Below are 23,077 nucleotides of genomic sequence, written 5' to 3'. Positions count from 1 at the left end.
TATAAGTCTGTCCAATAAAAAAAATCAATAAAGTATCTGCTTTGACTGTTTAACAGGGTCCTTCATACATCAGCCTCATTCAGTTCCCAGTTATTTTATCACGGTTGCATATGACATGATAAATAGCACCTTCATTTCTTGGAGACAGCCCTACAATCCTTCTGGGACTGGCTGCATGGGAGCAGGATATTAACATTACGAAATGGAAAAGTACCGTGCATAGATAAAAATCACAGTAAACTAACTATGAGCACGTGCATATTTACACATACAGCATCTGCTCTCTCTAGAGGGAATACCTGAAATTCAATTTAAGATATCCTTTTTCTAGTTCCATAATCACAAGCAGGCTAGTCAATTGCTTCTTAATTGTATCAATTCACCTGCCCACTTTTTGCTAACTGACAGTTTCACCTTAGAAGTATACTTTTACATTTAATGCATTATTTTTAAGCATTTGGAGTGCTTGTCTAAGGGATGATAGTTTATCAGAGAGTTTACTATTAGACAAGACCTGACAAAAACCATCCTGTCAACCAATGTAATTTGCACAGAACTTCACAATTTTAATAAGCAACACCATTCTTGTAAGGGGAATAGGAAAGCTTTAGATATAGCAGTAGGCTCTCAAAAGAGGTCAGAGTAATGAATTTTACAGGTTTGGTTTTCATCTGCTTTTTGGAAGAATATATTTTGGAAATATTAAATGATGCAGCAGCTCAACTTAAGTGATCACAACTAAAGGGAAAAAATACATGCTGGTCTGAAAGGTAGTAAATCTAGAAGAAACTTGGAAGTTTTACTTTGAGTGACCTACATTTTCCCTCAAGACCAAATCTGTGCGCTCACTTGGGTAAATTCCCTTCCCAATTTTAAGCTCTGTCCTTTCAGCTCTACTGTAGGCAGATGAGAGAGAGCAGATTTTACTCACCTGGCCATATTACAATCCAAATTCTAAAAATTCTATTCAATAGATAAAGTACTTGTATGTCTTTTTTAAACAAACAAAAAAAATCTAAACACAAAATTTCATAATTTGTTTTTTAAAAAACAAACCCAGCTCTGGCTGCAGCAAGAATAAACCAGAAACACACTAATTTTCCTCTCTCATGGATCTACAGCAGATCATTTTGTCAGGAACAGTGCAAGGTCCTGATTATGGATCTAATGCCCTGATCCTGCAACTGCAGCATGCAGGCCACTCGCTGCACCTATGCAGAGTTGACATGACCTCATGGGCCTCCATTGGGTGCTCTCTGTCCACATGCTGCAACTGGACTGGAGCCTATAGTATGATGCCGGGGTTGAGAAAAGAGTAACAACTGAGCCACAGTGGCATTTTCTGCATTAGCAACAAAGCAAATCAAAGTTGTCAGTGTTTACCTACTGGGGGAAGGCAAAGTATAGCTAAACTCATTAAGCATGTGTTATCAAAATTAAAAAATTATTAAAATACTGTCCCTTTAAATTCTTTCAAACCAAGACTAACCCGGGGCTCTCTCTGTTCCATTTTAATTTCCTGTGTGAAGAGTAAACCTGGTAATAAGCAGATCTCCTAGTTTTAGGAAGAGCTATCCAACATTACTAAGAAGTGGATTCAAATGGCTTCCTATAAAAATTAAAATTGTCCCTGGAGATTAAACAGGAAAACTCAAGAGAACAAGAATACAGTCATGGGTGTCTATAAGGGGGCAATGAATGCAGTATCTCAAATGTTCCTGAGAGCTTCTTGTCATTGTGAACACCTTGCAAGTCAAATCCCTTACCGTGAAGTAGAACTGCTCAGTCTCTTGCTGATTGGCCCGTCTCTTGGCAATGCTTGGCTTGCTCATGAAAGTTTCAGAGACTGTGGATTTGACAGATTCCATGGAGTTGCTGTACTGGAAGCAGTCAGAGACATCAAAGTCCTCAATTGTGACTATGTCTTGGATAGTCTGCAGCGTGGCTTCCATAGTTTTCTTAACCTGCCTCAGCAAGGACAAAGAGGAGTTAAATTAAAAAAATAAATAAAGATGAGAATCAGCAGGTGAAAAACAGGGGATCAGTGTCCCAGAACATTTTATTAATATGACTTCCTTTGAGTCCTATGGGCCGTAACCACAGTACAAGCTCTGCTAATTAACAGAGCACAGTCCAAGTAAACAACCAGCTAGCAGCAAAATAAATCTACATTGCTGTATGCCAGGGGTAGGCAACCTATGGCACGAGTGCCTAAGGTGGCATGCGAGCTGATTTTCAGTGGTACTCACACTGCCCAGGTCCTGGCCACTGGTCTGGGGGCTCTGCATTTTAATTTAATTTTAAATAAAGCTGCTTAAACATTTAAAAAACCTTATTTACTTTACATACAGCAATAGTTTAGTTATATATTATAGACATAGAAAGAGACCGTCTCAAGATGTTAAAATGTATTACTGGCACGTGAAACCTTACATTAGAGTGAATAAATGAAGACTTGGCACACCACTTCTGAAAGGTTGCCAACCTCTGCTGTATGCTGTACAAACCCTGCAGTAAGGAAAGTTTTATTCCAGTGCCCTGGTGCGGGGGAAATAGGGGAATCTGCCCATATAGCAAAGAAAAGTGTTGCAGGAAAGGTGGAAGGCTCAGAATCATTTTATTCATGTCACTAAATCTATTGGGCTTCAAAACAAAAAAAACACTGCACTAAAGTAAGACCTCCTTGTAATTTGCCACGTCTTTTACTGAAAGTGTCTTCCTTGCTTGGGGCCTATAAAGGGACCGCACAAACAGGATGATAAATTACAGGGGGGCTGGAGGTATGCATTGGATATTCTGAGGGGCTCCCCATGCAATGCCATCCATGTAATCCTTTCAGGTCAAAGAGACTGAGAAAGATACTAGACCTTGATGGGATGAATGCTTAGGGTTAGGAGGGGAGGGAAACAGGCAGCACAGAAGAGGGGGAGTGCCTCACTGTGCCGATATGATCCAAAGGCTGATTTCCCTCCATCTCCTTTTCAAAAGAGATTCACTTTATCTTCAAAAAAAAAACCACTGTTCGTTTCTCCCCTGCCTTGCACTTTGCACGGTCATCTACATCTGTGCACAGTCAACGAACAGACATCAGGCAGTGAAGGAGTAGGTGCCAAATGTGTAGCCACCCAACTTGGCAAGAGCCGATTTGCTATTTACAAGAGGTACCAAAACCTGCCCTTCTACACAGGCACAACCAATTTAACCAATTCACCGCAAACACCCCACAGTAAGGACTGAAAGAATCTCACTCTGCCTCCAGTTTTTTCATACAAACCCATTTCCCATCTGCTGGCATTTAAGTGTCTGTCTGAAATAGCAGACAATGGAAGGAGAAAAGGTATACTTCACTTAGAGAATCTGATAGCGACTTATTGATCACAAGCACTGAACCCTAAATCAGCTTAGTACCATTACTTAATTCCTGGCCGCCCTGCGCCATCTATGCCCAAATGGAACAGGAGATGGACTTGAATATCAGAGAGTAATACCTGATTATAGTTTCTAGGTTTTTTTAAACAACTGAACACAGATATTTCAAGTACCATCATTTTTTTCCTTATTAAGAGTATAGTATCAATATTACACACAAAAATCTAACTGCCATGTAATCACTTTATTCTCTAGTATCTTATTGTTTAGATTGCAACCTTAAAATACAAATTAAAAAACCACTAATGCATAGGTAGAGATGTGCAATCTTATTTGTTTTTTTTTTTAATCTAGATACCAGCTTTTAAACACATTTGTAAAGACTTGTGGCCAGACAAGTAAACAAGAGATTGAGACTTCAAAAAACAACAACAGCAGCAAATGCTTCTGGTATTTGTAGAAAAGAGCTAAGACATTCTCCAATATAGACTAGCATCTCATTTGTTTCACATGGGAGAAATATTCCAGTACCTGCCAGCAAATATTAGTAAAAACTAGGCTGAATACAAAGAAACATGTTGAACAGTAGCTGTAACGGATACATTTGTAGTATAGATTTGTTTTATAAACCATGACAAGAAAGAACTGTTTTAAATCAGAGTCTATTGTTTACATGAGAGCTAAACACTCAAGTGAAACAAAAATTAGGACTTGCCTGAGGTTTATTATTTTTAAAACAAGATAGATCATTGATCCTTTGCTATTCAGGTGTGGCTTCCTGAGACGTGGCCACGCCTAGCAATTCAGATTGGGAAAAAGGATAAACACTGGATTTGTCTTCAAAATTTGTGCCCCATGCGAAGCTGCTGGGAAGGAAAGCCAGGGATACAGACTAAGACACTGAAGCCCTCGGCTGCCCTCCTTCCACATCTTCCTACACAGGTCAGTGCAAACAGGCTTACTGAAATGGGGTACTCCCTTGTCCCTGGGCTGTGAGAAGATTCTAATATTGCAAATGCTGCAAGCGGTTTTTTAGCTCACCTCTTCGTTTTCAATCTTGAGCGTAGATAATCTAGACTGCAGCTGCTGGCATCTCTGCACCAACTCACTCTGGACTGGCTGCTGGGCACACAGTTGTGACACCTGCAAAAAAGAAGCCCCCTTTATAGAGCCACAGTACATTCAATACCCAAGAAAATCATAATTATTGTGTTACGGTATTAAACAAACAGTCCAACAATAGTGAGTTTTAGTGCTTGAGAAGTCTCTGAATTTAAGCCAAAACAAATCAAAACTAAGCCCCATGTTTTACTGAATTACAATCCCCTGCCCCTAAAGTCAAACAAAATAGGAGAGAGAGAAAAAAAAAAGACAAGGAAGAATTGAGTAAGAGAAACAAGAGTCACTGTCAATGAGCTAATCCTGAAACATCTGACTTGCACTAGAGACCACAGGCTGAACAGAGCCCAGACACTTCAATGGGATCTATGTCAGCTTATGGCAGGGAAGAATTTGGTCTAACAAGTCAAGTACTTTGTGAAGGGAAAAAGCAGGCTTTTGGCTTGTCCACTTGGGGCATCTAGTATTTCCCATGGCTACAGGAAGGATTATACCTGTTTGCTATGTGACAGCCAGGCAAGCACCTTTTTACATACTAAACACTGGGATCTCTCAGTACTGGTGAGAATGCTCACGTTTCACAGCCATGCGCTTTGGTAAGAATAAACTGCTGATATCATGGCAGAAAGCTACAATCTGTTAAGGCTCAAGTTGCCAACCAAAGTAAATTTCATACATACAAGAACCACCCCAACAATCCTAGGAAACCTATACTATCCTTCCTACAGACATAACACATCAAGTCAGCAGGACACCATCAAGTCTCATGACTAGGGATATCGGGGGGTGGGGGGGGGGTTAATATGTGGGACTAGAAACAGAGTTGGCTGGGTGGGAGCAGTCCTTTTTACTATCCTAGGGACACTAATCTGTGTATGAGTATAGAATAAAAAGGCCACTTTCCAACTCAGGGTTTTCACATGTTCCCTGCCCTCCATTCCATCATTGAAGAAGGAAGACAGCCAGCCTTACCCTGTGTCTGTATGTCTAGGAATGAAAGAGCACACTGGCCATCAGGAAGCATCTCTCTAGCCTTTCCTCATGTTCTCTAGGATAATCCAGACATCAAGCCAACTGACCTAAGTCATTACACTGCATGCAAATGCCATTTAGATTTGTGAGCTGGCTTCAGTTTGGGTCCCAAATACGCAGACACAATGGATAAAGCTGTCAAAGCAATACATTTTCATTGCCAAAAATGAAAATCCTTCAACTGCTTTGTATCACCATAAAATGTGTGAAGCACCACAAACCATTTGTGCTCCAGGACTACACAATCAAATGCCTCATAAAACTGCATATTAAATTGCTTGTTTTTCTATTTTTCTTCAGGCAGTGGCAGGGCTCTAGGAATCAGTTTAGGTAGCAAAGGTTAATGACTGAATACTGGCTTCTTTCTGCAGCTTAGATTTTCTTCAAATTAGCTCCTCTAACAAAAAGGGGCTATATATAAGGGTACAATATTCTTCCACTGGAGTGTAAGCAAGCAAGAGCTCTGCAATTCAGTTTTAGGAATGAGCTGTCAGAGGGGAGAGAAAGTGATCAAGTTGATATTTCAAGTTGATTTCTCTGCCATCTCTTGTTGCACCCTCCACAAACCTATGCAACTGGAAAGTGCCAGTGATGTGTCTGTGCAAACAGCTGAGGGCAATGTGGCTGCAGAAGCAGAGCTGGGCTCACTATGGGATGATTAAATCCTTCAGATGTTACTTCAGTCTTCTAATTTGAGAGTCCCTCGTCTCAGCAGTCTCCTTGGTATGCTTGATAAATTTTACAAAGTCTGGATAGGTAGAAGATGCATGGATGGGAAGGGAACAATGGTGTTTCTCCATCTTTAGGGTCACAGCTATTTGGCTGCTTTCCTCTTCAGTTGGTTTCTTACACAAAATGAGTCAATTGCAGTCTACAGAAATCCATGCCACGGCTTATATTTGCCTACTGTGTCCCTTTTCCAAGGCCTCCCCCTCAACTCCCAGGTGGGAATCAAACAGGCGGCCTTTTTGAGGAGGCTGCCATAAGTGCAGTGTATGGATAGCTGAAGAAGCTGCTTATGGAAGTTGCATTGTCCCCCATCTCATCCTGCGTAGCAGTTTTCCCTCCCACCTATATACCGGACTCCACAGAAAGGTTGCAGTCCTTGTCACTGACCTACCTAGCCAACACTGTCCTCTAACAATACAGTCTCAAGGCCATTCTTCCACACTTGAACTCCAGCCCAGTGACCCAGAGTACACGCCCCTGAGCCCCAACCAGCAGGAAAGTTTTGTTTTACTACAGATCTAATCTTTCAATGTAATTCAATGGGATGGAGATTTCTGTGCATGTTTACAGAGCTGGAGCAGAGGGAGATAAACTGACCATGTCACCCATGTGGGGCTGAAACTCAAACTTCATGGGCGGGCAGAAGACGTTGTTGTACATCTCCATGAGGCGCTGCTTGTCACTGTTGGCATCCAAGTTCTCCACTGCATTCTCAATGGCATCCAGGCCCTCATGCTTAGACTGTTCCAGGTTCAGCTCCGCAGACAGGAACGTCCTGAGAGCTCTGTTGAGGCTGGCATGGTATCCCAGGTCACAGCACTGCTGGAAAACAGACACCAGGCTATGTGAATAAAAAGGTTAAAACTAAATGGTCCCTGGGTAAGGACAAGCGTAGCAGATAGCAAATCATGGGTACTAGGTGGTACTCTTTATAATGGACACGGTCATCTCACACCCAAAGCAAAGCAGTGCTCGACCACCTGTTCTCAGAGATCCCATGATCCATTGTGTAAGAGGAGGGCTTACACAGTCAAATTCCAACTCTGGTATTACAAACTGCCTCCCTAACATCCCCCTACAGTTTCAACTGGATACATTAGTCCTCATTGACAGTCCTAAATTGTGCTGGAGTGTTGCTGTGTGTTGTTAAAAGCCTACCACATTTCACCCAAGAAATGGAGGATTTGATCAGTGGATTCCTATATATCCCTTATCTAGTTCACAGAGGCAATTGTCTGCTATTGGAAGCACTCTGAAATCCTTGGACAAAGGGCACTCTGTGCAAGTATGTTAAACCTACTGAGCACTATTTTTCACATTGATCTTGGAGGAGCGATAAGCTGGTGTCAGTTGAGCATCCAGACAACTGATCAGGACTCACATTACAAATACTACTTTCAGGGGATCATTTTAATATGCTTTCCACAGAGGCATTCCTAAAAGTACCAGGAAGCCCAGTTTTCATAGATAGAGGATGTCCAAATTTTGCATTTAACTGCTCAATCAGTATCTGGGCAAACAAGAGGGTATTAACACATCTAAATGCCACCTGGCTCAGAGGACCAATTTGTCGCATTTCTGGCCGTCACAGCTTACCCTACGTAACTATGAGACAAAGGCCAAATGACTTCTGCCATGCTAGAAGGGCAACAGTGCCCCTCAAAACGCATGGCTGGGATGGTTTCATTGCTAGAGTGAGATAAAGTGAACAAAAACCTTCAGGTAAAAAGGTCATAGTCAAGCATTTATTGGATATTACTAACATTAGCATGACATCACTGAAAGCCAATCAGGCAGCCTCATCTGCACCCAGCTTCCACAGCCAACTCCTAATATTTCATAAGGAAGAGAAGCTCTTTTCATTACTTGATCAGAAAGCCTGAATTTTACAGATATCTAATAAATAGAGCTAGAGAAATGTCCATCTTTCAGGAACTGCAAGTGAGATTAAATATGCGAGGAGAATATCCAAGAAGAAAGAACCCATCTGCTTGATTGCTATGCTGCTCTGTAAGCAAAAAATCATAGCATCTCCTCCTCCTCCCCCATCATTTGGGTCTCATCACTGTCCTATTGTAAGTAAATGCCTTCAAAAAGAGGGAAAAAAAATGCCCCTCCCCTGCATTTACAAGACTTCTGCCACAGAATGCTACTACATGCCCGGGTATTGTGCCAATGGACTGTAGCAGGTGTGGCGCTCTTGTAAAGGAACAGCAGTCGCTGGCTTGACTGGAGACAGAATTAAAGGACATTAAATTCAATCAGGGAGAACAAAAACCCCAAGAACAAAAACAAAAGCTGCTTGATGGAGAATTTGCACGTGCGGGGACATTCTCTGGTAAAGAGCCATTCAGGCTATTGCTGCTCCACAAGCACATTAAAATTCCATGTCCCATGCAGCAAAATTTGAGATAAGTCAGATTTGGTTGGACCAACAATCCAATGAGGAGGATCTGCTCAGATTGTTTACAGAGACTGATGCTCATTTTGCTTAAAATGTAGGTCAATCTACCACAGAGCCTAGACACACTGACAAGTTCATCTCCAGTGCTGGTGCCCATTTTTCAAATTACACCAATTTGGGCTGAGCTTATGTCAAAAGGATTCATTCATGAGATAGGAGAGTAAAAGAAGACTTAATATTTCATCGCCCACCTCCAGGAGAAATCAGGAAGATTAGATTAAGACAGCAACTTTTCAAGTTTCCTTTATAGAAGCTGGTGGCTGAGAACATTCAGTCCTCTCCGTCACTAACATTTTAAAGCGTCCAGCATATCATATTTATAAGTGTGTCAGTCTCACTGGCCTTTTCTGGGTTATATAAATGTTTGATGGAAACATTCTCCAAGGAAATCAATTTTTTATAAGAATTTAATGATAGCTCATCCAAATTCATTTCTCAACATGACAGCTGATTAACCCTTTGCCAGCAAGTAGCCTTTAAACAAACCCAGAATACAAAGTAGAGGAAAATAACTGTTTTAAAACTCAAGTTTGTCTTGGGGGAGGGGGGGAAATGGAGGAAGTGTGTGTAATTTTGGGGTGGGATGCAAGGGAAAAGGAAAGCTTGAGCTCTTGTTGAGACAGCCGAAATCTGTTTTTTCCCAGGATTGCAAAGGCACCCTAAAAGCAGGCTGTCAGACACACACACACCCTGACTCCATTCCTTTTTCAGCCTTAGTGGTCCACTGGCTTTTTGGAGAGAAAATACAGATTGCAGAAGGGTCTCAAAGGCAGCTCAAACCAGACTTCTCTCTTAAGATCAATTTCTCGATTAGTGCAATAATTTCATTAACATAAGGATCTGTCTCAGTCACCAGAGTTGGGAAACAGAACCACTGACCAATGTCTGGGACAACACACTGTTCTTAACTCACCACTATTTCCATTAAGGATATTGTAGGTATTTCAGGGTTGGTTTTCAGATCCTGTTTGTATTTAAATCAGACCCTCAATTATACCTCCACAGGCTTTACCATTGGTAGGTTTCAGTGTCTTATTAACAGTTACAATTTACAAGTGTCATTGTTAGATTGGGAGTAGACTGGGAAATAGACTTAGCTCTATTTCCAGTTTTGTCACTGATTCACTGCGTGAACCATCAAGTCCCTTCACCTGTGTGACTGTTTCCCCCTCTGAAAAAATGGAGCTGATAGTGCTTACCCAGTCCTTGTAACACACTTGGGGGGGGGGGTCTACAGATAAATGCTCTATACTTAAGTATGCACTTTGCAAAGTTAATCAAGTGGCTAAAGGGTTAACTATGTCATTGTGCATGAACATACCCTGAACTGTAGCCATGTGACCTACTGTGTTCTATCAAGGAACGGTAAAAAAAAATAAATTAAGCACTGCTGAAACTTTTGTTCTTCCTGGCACCTGTGTATAGTCTGGAGACAGCTGTGCCAGCAGAGCAGCCAGAGCACTCTTAGCAAGACAAGTCTTGCGGGCTAAACTGCTATAAACTCCTAGGGAACTCCTTGGTGTTTAAAGAAGAGTTAAGGATTGATCAAGGAAATCTAAGTGGGTTCTGTGAGATTTTTCAATACACATACCTCACAGGAAGCATATTAAGAACTGGCAGTCTGTTGGCTGAGTGCTTTACAATAATTTGTTATAAACCAGAACTGGAAGTTACAAAAGAAAGAATTAGGTGTTCAAATCCCATTGGACTTCAGTGGGAACTGGGTGTCCAACTCCCTTAACCTCCTTTAGAACACCTAGTCTGAAGAACACCCAGAAAGTAGTAATTTTCTATAAAGCCAAGAAGCTGTAATACAAATCCAAGTCAATCTCCCCCCACCCATGTGTCAGGTATAAACCCCTCAAAAGAGGGAGGTAATAGTGGAAGTGCTGGATATCCCACCAATACAACAGCATTGCCATGATGCATCACACAGCACGACAGCCCTCCTTTTAATAGTTACAGCTGCACCTCCAAATAAAAGATTTTAAAAGATCTTAGTATAGAGAGAGTCTTGATCTGCAGAGGAAAGAGCAGTAACCTTGCAGCACTGAGCACGATTAGTCTGACTTTACAACTGGCTGAATAATGACCAGTGGAGAGTGATCAGAGATGAGGAATTGATTCTCTTGTTCAAACCCACACCTCACCCACTGCATCCACCCACTTAGCTGCCTCCAAACAACTTCCCCCAGGGCTCAGCAAAGATGGTTTTAACCTCGATTACAGGGAACTACTACGGCTGTCATCAAGAAATGGAACAAAGTGGGATCCAATAGCAATCAATGACTTGATGAACAGAACTAATTCAATGCAGCTCATGCCTGTGAGGTGGGGCGGGGCACTCACACACTAGAGGAAAACATTATTCAACACTAGCTCTGAAAGACTGGGACCAGGTTTATACTACATCACTCAAGAGTGAAAAATCCACACCCATGAGTGAGGTAGTTATATCGACCTAACCTCCCCTCCCCGCCGTGTAGACAGCACTGACAGCTACTGCCTCTTTGGGAGGTGGATTAATTACACTGATGGGAGCAGCTCCCCCATTGGCATAAGAGCATCTTTGCTGCAGGCGCGCCATATGGGAAGACAAGCCCTGGATCATCTGAGACTCCCAAAGTGGCTTTTGAGAGTTTCCAGCAAGAGTGAATGTTAAGGTAGAGATGATAAAAGTAGCTGTTAGACCATTTCTTTCTTCACCCCTTTGCTGAGACTACCATTGAGCTAGGGGTGGGAATTAGCGGGACTGTTGGTGATACATAGACCAGTTCCCAGTGCCAAGGTTTAACACAAATCTTATATTATGTAGTTCAAACAGCAGCAGTTGGAAACACATTACGTCTCTGGGGACCTGTGTGGATTTGAATCAGCGGGAGGTCCTGGATACAGGAGCATGGCTCTCTACATCTCTCGCTGAACATTCTATAACAGAGACACCATACATTTGAAATTTAGACTATTTCAAAAAAAAAAAAAAAAGAGTTAAGCAGTTTTTGGGAGCTACATCTGCCTTTGAGTCCTTCTGCCAATTGTTTTACAGTTTTACAAACACATTGTCCTTTTTTTACAAAAACCTGTCTCTTAGAATTATAATCTTGCTTAAAACAGTACGTATAAAATCTGAAACAAATGAAGCATTCCCTCTTTATAAAGGATTTCTGTACTCTGTGCCCATTGTACAAACTCCCCTTCTTTTTAACTCTCTTTGCCAAGCAACTGTTTAAGAAAAGCCTCCTTAACCCCTTTACTAGTGACTATTGTACCTGGTACATTTCCCGAATGTACAGCGATCAGGGCCTGTTCTGCTCTTCAGGCAGACAACATTGCAGGCCATCTTTGCAGGGGGGCTACAAGGATGCTAGCACAAAAGGGGTTAAAGAAGGAGATGCACACAGTGGGGTTAATGAGAACGACATTCACCCAAGTAGCAGCACACTTACATCAATGAGATCAGACAGGTCGTGGATATAATACTTGAACACAGATGCATTGGTGGCTTCCAGAGCCAGCAGATACTCATTTCTTGCCTTAATGGCCTTCAGTTTATTTTCAGTATATTTTGCTTGGCGCTGAAAAGAAACAAAAAAAGAGTTAAATTAAAAAAAATAAAATAAAATAAAATAAAAGTTCTTGGTGGCAGAACAAACTATGCCCTCAAAACAATTACACCTCATCTCAATGCTCACTTACCTTCATTTGGGAACTAATTTCATCTAACAAAATTCCAAGGCTTAATTTAGATCAACACAGATTGTTAATCAGACAACCCTGCATTTAGGGCTTTACCTGCAGACAACCCACAAACGAAGAGGGAGTGGAGGGGGTGAAATCTTAGATGGTCTTACAAAATTATAAAAAGTGACTTAAAAACAAGATGTCATTTCAGTCGACTTCCAGACCGGCAAGTCCTCTGGGCTACTTAATTTGATTGCTAGAGTATGTGGATCTGCTTAAGAAAAGAGCTAGGGATTAACATCTGCCCGTGTTTGCTTGCGCACCTCCAGATACCACGGGCCAGACTCTCAGCTGCTGCAACATCAGCTGCTAATGATCTGGCCCCACATCTTACTACCCCATTGACGTTGAAGAGAAGGCAATAAGCTGCCCAAGAGCAACTTTAAGGAAGATATTCCTTACCTTCTAGCCTCACCTCTCTCCAAGTAAAGAGGCTTTGGCTCTGTAGCATCTATGCATAATGAAGATAATTACAAAATTTGGCTGCCGTGCTATCCAGCCAAGTTAATGACAATGCTAACCTTTGCATTTCCTAACATTGCATCACGAACAGGAAACGTCTCAGCAGTCACTCTGGTGAATAACTGCAAAGCTCTCCTCCCGACACCATTTATTTCCTCAGTGCCGCTGCTCATTTACCTTCTCCTTCATTTTCTCAATTTTCTTGACTGAGCTCCGTCGGACATGTTTCTCTTCAAACCTAACGTTGGAAGTTGAGTCAGGGGAACGTGGGGTCTGTTTGTCCTCTTGCTTCACCGACTTCCCAATCTGTTTCTCTTCCTGTTTTTCTGCCTCTTTCAGCTTGCTCTGAGCGCTGATGCTGTCAGCATTGTACATGTGGTAAGTCTTCATCACCTGCAAGAGACATCATTGAGCAGTCACATAGCAGCATGGTTTTGTATGTTCTGAGAAGGATGAGCTTGTTGTACCCAAAGACAAACATGCTAGATGCTCACAGATTTTACATACGACTTCTCAACATGGAATATTTGCCTCAGTTTCAGCCTCCAATATATCTGCACTAATGAAACTGGAAAAAGCTGCACCAGTGCAAACCCTTGCCTATAGCTATCTTCACCAGGTTTCTGCACACCAGTGGCTGGCCACTGACTGCTGACACTGGGAAAAATCCCCAGTATAAACTAGGCCCTAGGTGCTTAGAGATTTTATTCACTGGGAGTGGGTGGGGAAATCAAACGGTGCTTTGATCTTTAAAACAAATGGATGTCATTCTACAGATCACAAACATTACTTCAAGATGGCCAAAGTACCCTTCAAAATAAAAGGCAAAAAGGTAAAAGTTCCATATGGAGACTGGTTTCAAAACAGCTACCCATTATCCCTAAAAGAAATATACTTCATTGGCCGACAATCACGGCTCTATAGATCACAATATTCTACTTCATGCAAGCAACCATATATCTAAGAAAGGGTATTTTGTCAGTGACCAGTTGATGGGTAATAGCTTTTGGTAGAAAGAAAACCCAAAATTGGCAAGGGACAGAACAGGGACAAAGCATGTGCACGTATGAATCTGGGGTTCTTAGAATACTTCTGGATTCAAACTGGGTTATTATTCAGCTCTGATTTGGAGTGCTTTTTCCATAATGTAATTTTGGCCTCACTAAGATCCTTTCAGTGGAAGCCAATGGATTAATCGAGGGGGGCGGAGAGAAAGAACAGGACACAACCTATTTCCCTAAATTAGTTGCATGGTAAGTTTTGGTCATCCGCTTGGTTTTCAAAAGTTTTGAGCTATAGCCTCAAAGCTAAATGAAACCAGTCACTGGGGATTCACAAATCTCATGCAGCCCTGTGTAAATCAGTGGCTTGCTCCCATTGGCTTCAGTGGCCATTACCTGTCACTTCTCTGGATTAGCCCGAGATCCATATCTGATCTTCGCAGTCCGACAGCTCCAAGAGAAGTGTCAAGAGCAGAATCGTGAACTGTACACCATCTTTGTGGATCTCACTAAGGCTTTTGACACTGTCAGTCGTGAAGGTCTGTGGCGTATCATGTCGAAGTTTGGGTGCCCTGATAGATTCATCCTGATGGTACGTCAGTTCCACGACGGCATGACGGCTCGTGTTCTGGACGACGGAGAAGCTTCAGAGGCCTTTCCCGTCACAAATGGCGTCAAGCAAGGGTGTGTGTTGGCACCGACCCTGTTCAGCATGATGTTTTCAGCCATGCTGTCAGACGCCTTTCAGAACAGTTCCTTGGGAGTCAGCCTGAGATACAGGACTGATGGGAAACTGTTCAACCTGCGAAGACTCCAGGCTGTCACCAAGATAAAGGAGACTGTGCTACGAGACCTCCTTTTTGCTGACGATTGTGCCCTGAATGCTGGATCAGAGCAGGAAATGCAAGCCAGCATGGACAAATTCGCAGCAGCATGCGATAACTTTGGCCTTCTTATCAACATAAAGAAAACCGAAGTGATGCACCAGCCAGCTCCGAAAGCCCAACACCAAGAGCCCATCATCACAGTGAAGGGGCAAAAGCTGCAAGCAGTGGACCAATTTACATACCTTGGCAGCACCCTCTCCCGTGCAGTGACAATTGACATCGAGGTCAACTGCAGAATCGCCAAGGCAAGCTCTGCATTTGGCGGACTGCTGACCAACGTGTGGGACCGCCGTGGAATAAGCCTTGCTACAAAGCTTAAAGTCTACCGAGCAGTAGTGCTAACTACCTTGATGTATGCCAGTGAGACCTGGACTGTATACAGGAGGCACGCTAGGCAATTGAACCACTTCCACACGACTTGCCTCCGCAGACTTCTGAGGATTCGGTGGCAGGATAAGGTGCCTGACACAGAAGTCCTTTCCAGAGCAGGCCTGCCATCAGTTTACACTCTGCTTATGAAAGCCCAGACACGCTGGGCAGGCCATGTTGTGAGGATGCCAGACCACCGCATCCCCAAACAGCTCTTCTATGGTGAGCTGTCTCAAGGAAAGCGATCGCACGGGGGACAAAAGAAGCGATACAAAGATACGCTGAAAGCCTCTCTTAAGTCCCTGGATATCGACATCACCTCCTGGGAAACCCTGGCACAAGACCGATCGACATGGCGTACGCTGATCCACCAAGGCTGCCAGACATCTGAAGCTAGAAGGATAACACTAGCACAAGAGAAGCGAGCACTCCGTAAAGCCAGAGCTGCAAATGTTGTAACAGTGGTGCCCACGCATGTCTGCCCGACATGTGGCAGAACATTCCGTGCCCGTATTGGCCTTACCAGCCATTTGCGGACGCACTGTGGACAGCTCACAACCTGATAGATGTTAAGGTCTTCTTCGAAAACGATGGACGAACATCACATCATTTAAACACAACTAGAGGTCGACGGTTTGTTGTTGTTTTTTTTAATACCAAAAACTAATAAAGGACCAGCTGATTCCCTTAACATAACCAAGGAGGGTTGTACCACATTGGATAATCATATATATGTATTTTCCTTAAAGTGTTCACTCCCATAGTGTTTGAGGCCAACAATCAGTCCCTTTGTACTTTCTCCAACATGAGTGACCAAGAGCACAACACTGCTTGCTGAGGTCCTGTTGCTGGATCCAGTAGGAAAGGATGGTGTGAGAAAGCAGTGGGCTCTAGGGAGAGATGCACTGCAAGGTTCAGAGGGGAAAGTGCTTTAAGTGAACAGCTGCATTTTAAGGAGTGTTTTGCAAAGAGAAATATTTGCATAAAAATTATTGATAAAAATGTCATTCTAAAATCTAGCTACTCAAACGGCACGTTTTATACATTATTCCAAGTACATCTGAAGATGTAGAGAAGAGACACACAAGCCTCTGATTTGATGCTTTGCCAGTGCCACACTGCCATGTCATCATCATTTGGATCGTGGGATATGAATATGCATCTTTGTAATGCAATAATGAGAGGTACCTTTATTCATATTTCATATAGAAGCTCAACCGGCCCCGGAGGCTTCTAGTCTTGGAAAATAATTTGTACTGATGTTCTTTAGCAATGACAAAAGGAAGAACATGTTGCTATAGGCTTTTAGAGCACCTTAGTCTTTGTGGTCCTCTTGTAGTTAAAATTAGAATTATGCATCAATGGGACCTTCATCTCTCAAAAGGTTTTCAAGTGAGATAAAAAGGTCTGTGCATGCAAAGTCCTGATGGGCAAACCTCAGTCAGTTCAGATACATATCTGAACCTCTTGGATCCACAACATTAGCCTTTGCAAGTCTCCTAAGAACACTGTCTTTTGAGAGTTTCAGATATTTCCAGAGTTGGAACTTGGAAGGGCAGAAGTGCACAACGAAAATGAAAACTAAGAAGATGGGGCGGGGGGGATGACCACAACATATTTTAGTTTCAAAGAACACCAGGATCTAGTATTGTGTAAGCCAGGAGAAGAGAGGGAAAAGGGCATGACATCTGAACTGGTTTATCCACCCTCAATTAAAAATGACTTTGCAGTGGAAATAGGCACTGATGATAATAGGCTGATAAGTGGCCAGTAACAGTTTTCTGAGTACAGGGCCCAATATTGCAGTCCTGACTTCAGCCCAATTCCCTTTGGAAGCCATTTGGTTTTAAAATGCGAAGCCATTTATGTCCATTTCACCTTAGTCTGAACTTTAACATAATTTCACTTAAATGAGCTGTATGCTCCATCCTCACTCAAAGATCAGTGAAGGTTCTCAGTTACCGAGAGAAGTTATAGTTAAACATGAAAGAGCACGTGAACACTGTCAGTATTGAGAGACCTTCTGAATAATTTACACACAGACTTTCAACTACAACATATGCCTAGACTAGAAAGCAGGCATTTATAGTAGCTGTAAACTGCACAGAAGTCTATTTTCCTCTATCGCTGGAAAGGGAGCTGGCAGGGAGAAAGAAAAAATTAATAAAAACCCAATTTTAATGAAATCCTGCTGACGATACCTCAGTGCCTGCTCCATGTTTGGCAATGGGGTCAGTGCTGACTCACTATGGCCAGCTGGGGTCAACACCACAGCCAAAGAACAGATTAATATGACAGCAGGACCAGGACAAAATTCTAGGGAACAATTTAAATAAAATAGATTCCTGAAGGCATATGCCAGAGATTCACAGGGGTTTTTTTTCCACTTCATGTTTGCATTGTGAATTTTCTTCATGGTACAGGAAATGAAGTATTGTTGCATTAAGCATCAGTCATCTTACTGACTAACCTTCAAGGTAATATATTTACAAAACGTGAAAGATTCAGAAACTTAAGAAATAGGAAGTCAAAAGACAGGTAAAATATCATTTCCTTAAGCAAAATCTGTCCCAGGAAATTAAAAAGCAGAATCACGTTAATGGTGATCAGTTGTCTCAGATAGTAAATTCCTAAGGCTGGTGTACAAGATCTTAAAGTGAGGATGCAATTGCTACATCCACTTTCCTAACTCATTTGGCTGCTAATCTGCAGGTAACCAGACCGGGATGGCATGTATCAGACATACTGACAAGATGTGAATTTTCAGAGGTATGATTGCTGCTGATCAGCAGGATCTCCGAGCACAAAATTGCTGGTGACAATCTGTGAATCCTAAAGTTATTTCATCTGTAATTGGCAAGACCACTAACCTCACAGGATCCAACTATAAACTACAGACTCGAATGCTAAGGTGAGGCACTGGTTTCATGTAATGACTTAAGCCCCATATTGTCAGCGCTGCACCTGAACTGTGACATGGCCACAAAATGAATGGGATAAACAGTGACATGGCTGAATTTAAAACTAGACTGAACATAAAACTCTCCTTATTTGCTCTGTGAGAGAATCAACTGGTCTCATCAGATGTATTAAGTTGATATAAAACATTATTTCAGGCCTGATTGATTTATAAGACAAATACCCACAAGTGCTGCTCATGTCAATGGACTCAAAGAATTCATTTCATAGAATCATAGAATCATAGAATTCAAGATCAGAAGGGACCATTATGATCATCTAGTCTGACCTCCTGCAAGATGCAGGCCACATTAGCCGATCTACCCACTCTTTTAGCAAGCGACCCCTGCCCCATGCTTCGGAGGAAGGCGAAAAACCTCCAGGGACACTGCCAATCTGCCCTGGAGGAAAATTCCTTCCCGACCCCAAATATGGCGGTCAGCTGAACCCCGAGCATGCGGGCAAGACTCTCCAGCCATACCCTCTGAAAGAGGTTAAGAATATCATATCATTGACCCAATTTGACCCAATTAAGTACCAGTTTGGCACTTAATTGACCTATTGACTAAGCCCGTTATCCTATTATACCATCTCCTCCATAAACTTATCTAGCTTAATCTTAAAGTCATGGAGGTCCTTCGCCCCTACTGTTTCCCTCGGTAGGCTGTTCCAGTATTGCACTCCCCTGATGGTTAGAAACCTTCGTCTAATTTCAAGCCTAAATTTCCTGACTGACAATTTATATCCGTTTGTCCTCGTGTCTACATTAGCACTGAGCTGAAATAATTCCTCTCCTTCCCTGGTATTTATCCCTCTGATATATTTAAAGAGTGCAATCATATCTCCCCTTATCCTTCTTTTGGTTAAAGAAAACAAACCGAGCTCCTCAAGTCTCCTGTCATACGACAGGCCTTCCATTCCTCTGATCATTCTAGTGGCCCTTCTTTGTACCCGTTCCAGTTTTAACTCATCCTTCTTAAACATGGGAGACCAAAACTGCACACAATACTCCAAATGAGGTCTCACCAACGCCTTATATAACGGGACTAGCACTTCCTTATCCCTACTAGAAATACCCCGCCTAATGCAACCCAAGACCGCATTAGCTTTTTTAACGGCCACATCACATTGCCTACTCATAGTCATCCTACGATCAACCAGGACTCCCAGGTCCTTCTCCTCCGTTACTTCCAACTGGTGCGTCCCTAGCTTATAACTAAAATTCTTGTTAGTCATCCCTAAATGCATAACCTTACACTTCTCACTATTGAATTTCATCCTGTTACTAATACTCCAGTTTACAAGGTCATCCAAATCTCCCTGGAGGATATCCCGATCCTTCTCCGAATTGGCAATACCTCCCAACTTGGTGTCGTCCGCAAACTTTATCAGCCCACTCCTACTCTTGGTTCCCAGGTCAGCAATAAATAGATTGAATAAAATAGGACCCAAAACCGAACCTTGAGGAACTCCACTGGTAACCCCCCTCCAACCCGACAGTTCCCCTTTCAGTACTACCCTCTGCAGTCTCCCCTTTAACCAACTCCTTATCCACCTCTGGATTTTCATTTCGATCCCCATCTTTTCCAATTTAACCAATAATTCCTCATGCGGTACCGTATCAAACGCCTTACTGAAATCCAGATATATTAGATCCACCGCATTTCCCTTGTCTAGAAAATCTGTTACTTTCTCAAAGAAGGAGATCAGATTGGTTTGGCACGATCTACCTTTCGTAAATCCATGCTGTAATCTATCCCAGTTGTCATCGGCCTCCTGCTCCTTAACCACTCTCTCTTTCAAAATTTTTTCCATTACTTTGCATACTACAGATGTTAAACTAACAAATACCCACAAGTGCTGCTCATGTCAATGGACTCAAAGAATTCATTTGCACAAGGTTGCATGAAATCTGTGAATCCCAATGAATGATTCATCTAGTTTCAAGACTGTTACTCATCATTTCTGCAAACTGGGCAGCTGATCAGAAACTACCTTACAGACAGTTTAGACAAGCTGTTTTTTCATGGTTAGTCCACTGATTCCCATAAAAGTTATTTAGGAAGGGCAGTTACAGTAGAGAAAAGGCAATTGCAATACAACTAAACAATACACCATTTTGAATGAAATTTCTGTAGAATCCACAGGACTCTTTGCTGCTTCTATAGAATCCTGTTTTTCTCTCTCTCTCTCTCACACACACACACACACACACACACACACACCCACCCCATTTGCTATTTCTAATTTCCATGAATAGATGAAATCTAAAGGAAACAGGGCAGTGAGTTTGTTCTGATTTACTTGAAATTTGAAGTGACTGTTGTCCGTTAGGCAGACAGTAGCAAGAGTAGTTCATATGCAAAGGCATTTCTGGAAGTCCCAACTACAACTGCTCTCTCTTGCCCAACCAGTCAACATCTTAAACCAAATTAAGCTCTAGTACAAATGGGCACAACCTCACTAGAATCAATAGAGCAGTATCAGATGTGCATCTGGACCCAAGAAGTTAATATTCTCATTCACTCATTTCGCTAGTGGCATGTAATTCATGGCAGAAACTACAAGAAACTTGAATGGCTGGTGATCAAGTTTGATCCACTTAGAGAGCTACTTTCTAGTATGGTTGGGGTTGGGATTCCTCTCTTTGTAATTTGAAAAGAATATTCAGAAAAGGGATGATCTGAAATTTTAAAAAGAATGAATTTCCAGTCTCTGCCAGGGCCGCAAAGGTTATTAATGCGCTAATAAAATGTTCATTGGGGTTCTTAGGGAAAACTGACAAAGGATTTTTCCAATGATAAGTGCTTTAAGATAACTTCCTTCAATACCTGGCTCAATGACTTGTGAGCAACTGGTGTCCTGAACATGTATATATTGGTACGGAAGTTCCTCTGGGTCGTTATCTTATCGTCTGAACTGCTGTCTATACTTAGGGCAATTTAAGTTAAACAAAATACTTGGAGAGAAGCGTCTGGAGGCAGGTACCTTTTCTGCTGTAGCAGCCCTTACCCATACATAATATAGGAGAGAGAAACACAAATGAAGCCTAGATTAAGCCAGCAAATGAGAGGCCATTCCTATGGCAGGCAAACCAGACAATGTGACCTGATTTCATAATTTATAGAGCCACGTTTATTCTTAGCGTAACTCCACTGCCATCAACAAAAGCCTGCAAATATCCCTGCTGCACAAAGCAATGCTGGACATCTAACACCATTCAAGACTATGTCATGCAACCACGGTTAGAAAAATCTGCATGGAATGCCCACGAATTCTATCACGCTGCTACTTAACAGTCATTGCTTGGAGTTGCCTTTAAGCAATATAAAATGTCTTCCCTGGGGATAAACTTGCTGATTCAGTAATACTAACTGCTCCCAGGGGAGAGCAGGGGTGAGATAAACCAAAACCACCACTCTCTCTCCTGCATGGCAACACAGAGCAAAACCATTACGTTACCAGGCCAGTATAATATCAAAATTGCCATGAATCAGCAGCTGTGTTTCTGTGGTACAGTGTTAAAAATGCCATTCTAACTGTTCCAGCACCAAGAGCTCTGGCGTGTGCTGAATTCTTTTTTTTCCCTCTTCCCTTCCTGAACTCTACTGCTTTCTCAAAGATTAGCCCAAATATTTGCCTTTAACGCTCCAATGCTGAACTCCCTCCTTTGGGGTTTTGCTGATGTATATAATTTCAGAGAAACACCCCTCCCTACTGTAATGTTAGCGGTTAATACCCAAGCTCCACCCTAGGGTCAATATATTCTGACTTTCAAACACATTCCTGAAGCGTCTTTTCAGGAGAAGAGGGGGTAAGGGAAAGAATTTACACCACAACATATCAGCAACCCAGATCATTAGGCAAAAAACAAGGTGTTCCGTGTAACAACCCCACAGAAAAAAAATGTTTGCAGGGCATGTTTCTAAAATAGAAGCAATTCACTAGCAGATGATGAAAGGCCAGATTTAATCAACGTATTTCATTCAGCTGCACAAGAAGGAAAGCCCCAGAACAGCATGCGAGCTTTATGAACATATTTCTCCTTCTTCCCCAGGCAATGCCTCTTCCTTTGAGTTTGTGCTGGACACACTGCAGAACGGAAAGGACAGATGGTGGCTGTCTTCCTGGAGTCACTTGTTTTTCTGGAACACAGGAGGATCACATGTACATGGTGGTCTTTTCCACTGAAATTACACAGCTTTTTTCTGCAGCAAGGTTATTTTTCCTCAAGTCAGCCACATACAATCATTATGCCTGTCTGACTCATGTAGAAGATACCCTCTTACATACTTTAGGGCAGTTGGGGTTCTTTTAAACCTTTGTTATCCCTTGTTTTCCCTCATTTAGAAAATGCCTCTGCAGCTGGTAGCAGGCACAAATTAAGGCAGGATCTTTGGGAACTGGGTCCAGCAATCAGAATGACCTCAGTGCAGCATGGAATCATCAAGAAATGCTGAAACTGCTGGACAAAGGACCTGGATGGACAAGTCACCCCACAAAAATGGGGTTTGATGGGGGGGGAGGGAAAAGGACCAGCAGCCTCAATCTGTAGCACAATAAAAGCAATTTTCTTTAAGATACTATTTCAATAGCACCTCAAACGCATCAGGTTGAAAATTATATAAAGATGGAATGGGGGATAAGTGTTGGAGAAATTGTGGTTAATGAGGAGATTTTATGTGTATAGAGTACAGTACCAGGATGTAATTTTAACCAAATATCCCAAATTATTGAATATTTGTTACCAAATGATCCTTAGATAAAACCTCCTGGGGCTTCCCAGAGGAAATGGTCAGACAAGGGGGGAAAAAAACGGTTAATCTCATCTGCTAGCAGTTGCTCAGATACTGATAACCTCCGTTTAACCACAGAGAAATGGTTAAATACCAAGAAAACTAGATTAAAGACAAATAGGTACTTATGTTTGGTTATCATTTAATAAT

The 23,077-nt window shown here is 42.2% G+C and overlaps 1 protein-coding gene across 5 annotated transcripts in view; it reads right to left on the bottom strand.

The window, feature by feature from the left end:
* SRGAP2 (SLIT-ROBO Rho GTPase activating protein 2) overlaps positions 1-23,077 on the bottom strand; it is a 209,356-nt gene that overhangs the window by 53,074 nt on the left and 133,205 nt on the right. For 3 of the 5 annotated variants that reach the window (XM_045014353.1, XM_045014357.1, XM_045014355.1), the window contains exons 6-10: positions 13,094-13,309; positions 12,160-12,288; positions 6,847-7,071; positions 4,411-4,512; positions 1,767-1,964 (exon numbers count right to left, since the gene is read on the bottom strand). In XM_045014353.1, the coding sequence (XP_044870288.1) occupies positions 1,767-1,964; positions 4,411-4,512; positions 6,847-7,071; positions 12,160-12,288; positions 13,094-13,309 (870 nt within the window). The remainder of the gene's footprint in view (positions 1-1,766; positions 1,965-4,410; positions 4,513-6,846; positions 7,072-12,159; positions 12,289-13,093; positions 13,310-23,077) is intronic. The other 2 variants (XM_045014356.1, XM_045014358.1) reach the window with 1 other exon arrangement.

Source organism: Mauremys mutica, chromosome 4 (genome assembly GCF_020497125.1).
Source record: "Mauremys mutica isolate MM-2020 ecotype Southern chromosome 4, ASM2049712v1, whole genome shotgun sequence".
Classification (NCBI taxonomy): domain Eukaryota; kingdom Metazoa; phylum Chordata; order Testudines; family Geoemydidae; genus Mauremys; species Mauremys mutica.
Note: the sequence above shows the minus strand (reverse complement) of the source record. Positions and strands in the feature narration are given on the sequence as shown.